Source organism: Rattus rattus, chromosome 6 (assembly GCF_011064425.1).
Source record: "Rattus rattus isolate New Zealand chromosome 6, Rrattus_CSIRO_v1, whole genome shotgun sequence".
Classification (NCBI taxonomy): domain Eukaryota; kingdom Metazoa; phylum Chordata; class Mammalia; order Rodentia; family Muridae; genus Rattus; species Rattus rattus.
Window position 1 is genome coordinate 153,009,340 of NC_046159.1, and position 6,000 is coordinate 153,015,339.

At 48.2% G+C, this 6,000-nt stretch overlaps 1 protein-coding gene across 1 annotated transcript in view; it reads right to left on the reverse strand.

The window, feature by feature from the left end:
• The window catches only part of Pus7 (pseudouridine synthase 7), a 41,770-nt gene extending 36,541 nt beyond the window's left edge, over window positions 1-5,229 (reverse strand). The window contains exons 1-2 of the mRNA XM_032907105.1: window positions 5,046-5,229; window positions 906-1,333 (exon numbers count right to left, since the gene is read on the reverse strand). Of these exons, the coding sequence (XP_032762996.1) occupies window positions 906-1,300 (395 nt within the window). The 5' untranslated portion in view covers window positions 1,301-1,333; window positions 5,046-5,229. The remainder of the gene's footprint in view (window positions 1-905; window positions 1,334-5,045) is intronic.
• Between the last annotated feature and the right edge of the window lie 771 nt (window positions 5,230-6,000).

Here is a 6,000-nt window from a genome sequence, read left to right on the forward strand (position 1 = left end):
GACATTCTGTTTATTCAAACAGTCCTGGGAGAGATCTCTCCTTGATAAGGACTAAGAATTCATCGTGAGCCAGATTGTGAATTAAAGGCTGAACTGCTTTATGTAGCGAGACCCTGTCAAGAAAGAATGAGATTAAAAGCAAAAGAAACAGAGGAGAACTAGAAAGAAAGCAAGGAGTATCACAGGTACAGAGCAGCAAGAGTGCTTTCCTGGTGTGCATACAGTTTAGGTTGAACGCCCAGTTACTTACTTAGGCAGCTCCCCCACAGTCTGGCCCCCTTCTCATCACGGATGTAAACACTGCTTAGGTTTAGAAAGTAAGTCGAGGGGCTGGAGAGATGGCTCAGCGGCTGAGCACACTGGCTGCTCTCCCAGAGGTCCTGAGTTCAATTCCCAGCAACCACAGGGTGGCTCACAACTCTCTGTAATGGGGTCTGATGCCCTCTTCTGGTGTGCAGGTGTATATGCGGCAGAGCACTCACACATTAAACAAAATTTTAAAAAGGAAAAAAAAAAAAAAAAGCTGAATGGAAAGGCACACCCCCAAATTTCTAATGTACAAGAGGCCGAAGATTGAGAGTTCAAGACTACTTACAGGTCAACCTGGGCTACTTAGGGAGACACTGCCTCAAAAAACAAACAAACTAAAGTTTTCTGTTTTGTTTGTTTTGTTTTTTAAGGACAGAAATTATGGGGAAGATGGGGGAAATGGAGGAGGGAGCACAGGGAGAGAAGGGAAATTGAAGGCCGGGGCAGTAACGCAGTAGCTGAGCTTGGTTGGCACGCCTCAGTCCTGGGGTTTGAATAGGAAGAAATAAGGAGCGAAAGCTAAACTCAAGACTGCACTGCTGATTTCTTTCTGAAGGACAGCGCAGGTCCAGAACCAACATGCTCGCTAAACGCACCTTTCTTTTAAGATCCCCGAGAAGCCCTGATGAGGACTCACGAACTTGGTGATGCCCACATCAAGTTCGGTGAGCCCATGCTTCATCATGTCCGCAAAACTCTCGGGCTCCTCCTCTTCCCCTGCCTCCGAAAGGCCGTCCTCTTCCTCCTCCTCCTCCTCTTCCTCCTGCACCTGAGCGCCGGAGTTCTCGCCATCTTTCATGGTGCTTTCCGCTTCTGGGGACCCCGGCTTGGTCTCACTGCTGTGAAGACTGTCACTCTCCACCCCGTCCGGACTGTTGGTCACACAGCCCTCGGACACCTTCTGTTTCTTCGTCTCCTCGTGTGGGGTCACACTGTCGTTATCTTCCACAACGAGGCACCCACGTTTCAGGGACACACTTGTCATCTCCATCTTTTTTGTTTCCAAGAAAACATTTAAGAGAACCTTTGACAGAGGAGAAGGAGTAGAAAAGTTAACGATCTCCCACAAAGAGGCTGGTTTGGCAAACAGAAGCATGCTGAACTTTGTACGGAGAATCCTTAAAACAAAAATCATTCATTACGATAATTCTCGGGGGTGCGCAGAGACGGCTCAGTGGTTAAGAACACTTGCTGATCTTCCAGAGAACCCAAGTTTGGTTCCTAGCACACATATCGGGTGACTCCCAACCACCTCCAAGTCCAGATTTAGGGGAATAGATACTCTCTTCTGGCCTTCTAAGGTAATCACAAACATGTGGTACACACCAACACACATATGTATAAATAAAATATAAAAGTAACCTCCAATGAGAAAAATACGTAATTCTGACATCTGACATCAGCACGGACTTCAGTGTGTAAAAAGAAGAAAACTAGCACAGCACCTTGTATTAGAAGTCCTGAGAATAGACAGGTGTGGCACATGCCCACACACACACACACACACACACACACACACACACACACACACACACACACACACACACACACACAATTACACAGACAGAAGATGAAACAATCCAAAACAAACCATAAATTGTGAATACATAAGGTTGGGCTTTAACTCTCCAACCTTGGCCTTCTGAGTGCTGGGATTGCAGAAGTGTTCCACTCTACCAGCTGATATGTGGTGTATTTTACCACATCGAAAAAGACACAGCCCGGCTGGACAGACGGCTCAGCAGTTAAGAGCACTGGTTGCTCTTCCAGAGGTCCTGAGTTCAATTCCCAGCACCCACATGGTGGTTCGTGACCATCTATAAAGGGATCTGATGGCTTTTTTTTTTTTTTTTTTTGGCATGCAGGTGTACATGCAGCAGGGCACACATAAAAAATAAATAAAAACGAACCTAAAAAAAAGTTAAAAAAACAAATTTAAAGGCACAGCCAAAACCCAAGATTATTATTTAACTAGACCATCTGCAATCTAAGACGCTACACGTCTGCCCCCAATGAGGAGCTTGGGAGAGGGGCAAACCCATCAAAATAGACTCTGAAGGGTATGCACCCATCTACTTCATCTCACCGGAAACTGAAGTAAGAATGGCAGTTTTCCCTGTTTTTATTACAAAGAGAGACAGAAAGGTGAACTTATCCATAAAAACCATAAATGAGCTCTAAAAATATTCCGGTCCTCTAAGGTTAATGAAAAAACCAGAAACAGCCATGGTTAGATAATAAAAATAAGGCACGTTTTAAGAACCGGCAGATCTTACTTCACGGCAGACACATGACCCCCTGAGCAACCACGGCGGCAGAGTAACTACGCTAACGGGAGACCCGACAGCCGTCCAGAGGCCACGACTCTCAGCAGACGGGCGAGCACAGCAGCAGAAGCCACGCGTGCAGCCTGCCTCGGGGACTTCACCACCCTCCTCTCCCAGAGGCAAAGGGAACACCAGATCTCCAAAACCTGGAGTCAGATGCCAAGTCTTGCCATTTTGTGAGTGGTCACTCACCCTGGGTTAAACTGTTGGAAAACTAAAACGAGATGCCTTGGATTAAGTTTAATACCTGCTGCCACCCATCCACCTTCGCTCACTGGCGTTTACTATTCCCCTGGAGACATGGAGGGGTCATGACACACAAGAACCCCCTTTTTTGAGATAGGGTCTCCTCACATATCCGTGGCTGTCCACCTGCCTCTGCTTCCTAAGTGCTGGGATTTAAGGTGTGTGCCACCACGTCACGTCCCTATGACACTTCTTACTCAGTTTCTGATTCTTAAGCTATTGCTGTCACTTAACCATGGCTTGCCCCTTTAGATGCGTTTGCGTTTTGAGACAGGGGTCTCACGAAGTGCTGTGTATGACAAGCAAGCATGCTAACCAATGAATGTGCTGTTCTCGCTCTGACACAGGGTCTTGCTAAGATGCTTGAATGCCCTTGTTCTCACAATGTAGCCCGGGCGGGTTTTGAACTTGTGATCCTCCTGCTTTGGCCTGGAGCAGCAGGCCTTACTTTCTTTAATGGCAGAACTCACTCCACATCCTAGTCAGAAAAAATTAATAAATCTATCAGAGTCATCTACTCTAACATTTACTGAGTACATCCTGGGTAGGCACTGGAGAAAAATGGAGGACTTCCTGCAATCAAACAGATTACAGCCTCCTTAAGAATATATTAAAAACAAAATAAATTTGCGGGGGATGTGCTCAGAAGCAGAACGCTTGCGGGGGAGAACACTCAGAAGCATGCCTTAGGTTCAGTCCTCAGTACTGAACAAACCAACAGACCAACAAACCAACAGACCCAGTAGTGGGACATGCAAGCCGTTTAGAGTGAAGTAGAGGAAGGGGTGGTCTGAGTGAGGCCTCTGTAGAGCGTTGAAGAAGGCAGACCTGAAAAAATGTTTGAGAGTTCCGAGGGACAGAACAGAGTCTGCAAAGGTCCCAGCTAGGAATCAGGTCAGAGACAGGCTGGCTAGTTCTTTTCCATGGTGCCATCAGTGCTCATGGCGGATCACTCCAGTCTCCAACAGGAGTGCTGACAGCCGGCAGTGGCCCAAGCCTAGGAGTTCCAGGCCAGCCTGGTCTACAAAGACAATTCCAGGATTGACAGGCTACATAATAGACAGAGAAAGAGACTCTGCCTCAACCCTTCCCCCACAGAAAGAGAGAGACAAGTTCAGAGGGGAGCTCAGTGGCTGTCCCTCTCCTAGAAGGCCAGAACTCAGAGGGCTGAGGCAAGAGGTGTGTCCCAGGTCAGGCCAGCCTGGTCTACATAAGTCCTGTCTCAAAACAAAAGAGGTGTGTGTTCAAATGAACTTGTTAAAGGCAGGAGGATCACAAGTTCAAAACCCACGTCGTAAGAACAAGGGCATTCAAATTCAAATAATTCAAATAATTTCCCCCTTCTCACTACAGTGAGCTGGCTGATTTTTGACAGCTTCTTCAATAATAAAAACATTGCCCTGACACTGGGGCAGAGTGTTTTACAAATGTTCACAGATTTTTGTTGTTGTTTAAGAGAGGGGACAAACCAAAGTAACACCTATATTTTAGAGATTCTTTTTTCAAAATTAGTGGCTTTGAAGTAAACTCTCTCCTAACCCTTCTTGACAGTCACTAATTAACAGCAACGTACTGGTTATTTTAAAGGCCTCCCTCAGTGACGGGCTGGTGGTATGGACCGGGTAAGTAGCCTGTACAGTCACCGAGCAGAGGCTGGAGAAAGACCCCAGACATCAGCCCGATCGCTTCTCAGGATTGAGAAGAGCAGCGGCCCCTAAGGCCTGCCCAGCAAGTAAAACATCTGCGGCCAGTGCCCGGCACCAGGCCGGGACCAGTGCAGGTCGGGCGATCTGGGAGCGTTGAGCAAGAACGGGAAAGGTTGGTTTGCTTTTCTAACTGGGGGACGAGTTCGGGGAGCGCCCGAGGCACGGCAAAGCAAGGAAGAAGAGGGAAAAGAAGGTTCTAGCCCACAGCGGCGCGGTCACAGAAGGAATAGGGACGCGCCGCCGCCCAACGATCGGCAGGAATGAGAGCGAAGAGCCGAGATCGGAAGCATGGAACGGGAATTTGGGGTCCGAGATCAAGGATACAGGAGAGTGGAGCAGAGATAGGGGAGCGGGGAAGGTGGAGCGGGCGGAGGAGAACCCCGGAGCGGCCACCCTCCCTCCCGGGCCGCGCGCCTCTCTGGAGGCCTGGGGCCACGCCGCAAAGCCGCGTACTTACCGGGAGTCTGAGGGCGCGGCCGAGCGGCGAAGAGGGCGCTCGGCTCCGGACGCGGGAGTGAGGCAACGGTGATTCGGAGAAAGAGAAGGCAAACGTGGATCCGCACAGGCTGCACCGCGCGGAGACTCACAGGGACTGGTCTCCCACCAGCCGCCGGGCTCGCACACGTGCAGCGCTGCGCCGCGCCGACCACGCCCCGGGGCGGGGCCCACTCCACCCGCCCTTGGCTCCGGGGAGGACGCTCCGCCCATTGATGACTGGGAAGTGTCTTATGCAAAGAACCCTGAACACCTTTAGGACTTCAAAAGCAGAGACTGCCTTAGTAGTTATTAATTGTGCTTGAATGGGAGCTTCTTTCACAGCGATGGCCTTTTATTATGGTTAATAGTGCATATTAATAGAATGGGTTTCTTACCTTTGATAGGTCCCCAGTAGTATTGTCTTCAAGAAAACCCCATCATAGCTGGTTAATGCTTTGGCATAAAGACAAATAAAACGTATTTTTCTTCTCATGCTCTTAAAGTAGCAAAATCAAAGTACCCCATAGCATTTCAGGTCTAATATTTTGCCAGACCAGCTCAGGGTAAATAAAGTATAATAAAATAAATCAAGATTTGTGGAGAGTCCATAACCCTGTGATCCAAGCATTCAGGTGATAGGGGCAGAAGGATCAGAAGCTTAAGGGCACTTTGGGATATGTAAGGAATCCCAGGTAGATATGGGTTAGGTAAGACGCTGCTTTTTAAAAAACAAACAAAACAACCAACAACACAACAAACCAAACCAAACCAAAACCCCCATGTTAGTTCAGATCTTCGTATTTCTCTTAGTCCTGTGTGTGTTGTCTTTGTTGTATCCATGTGTTTTACATATGTGATACTTACATACGTGATGATTAGTGTTGTCAGTTTGACAGAGCCTGGAATTACCTGGATACAAGCCTCTGGTCATGCCT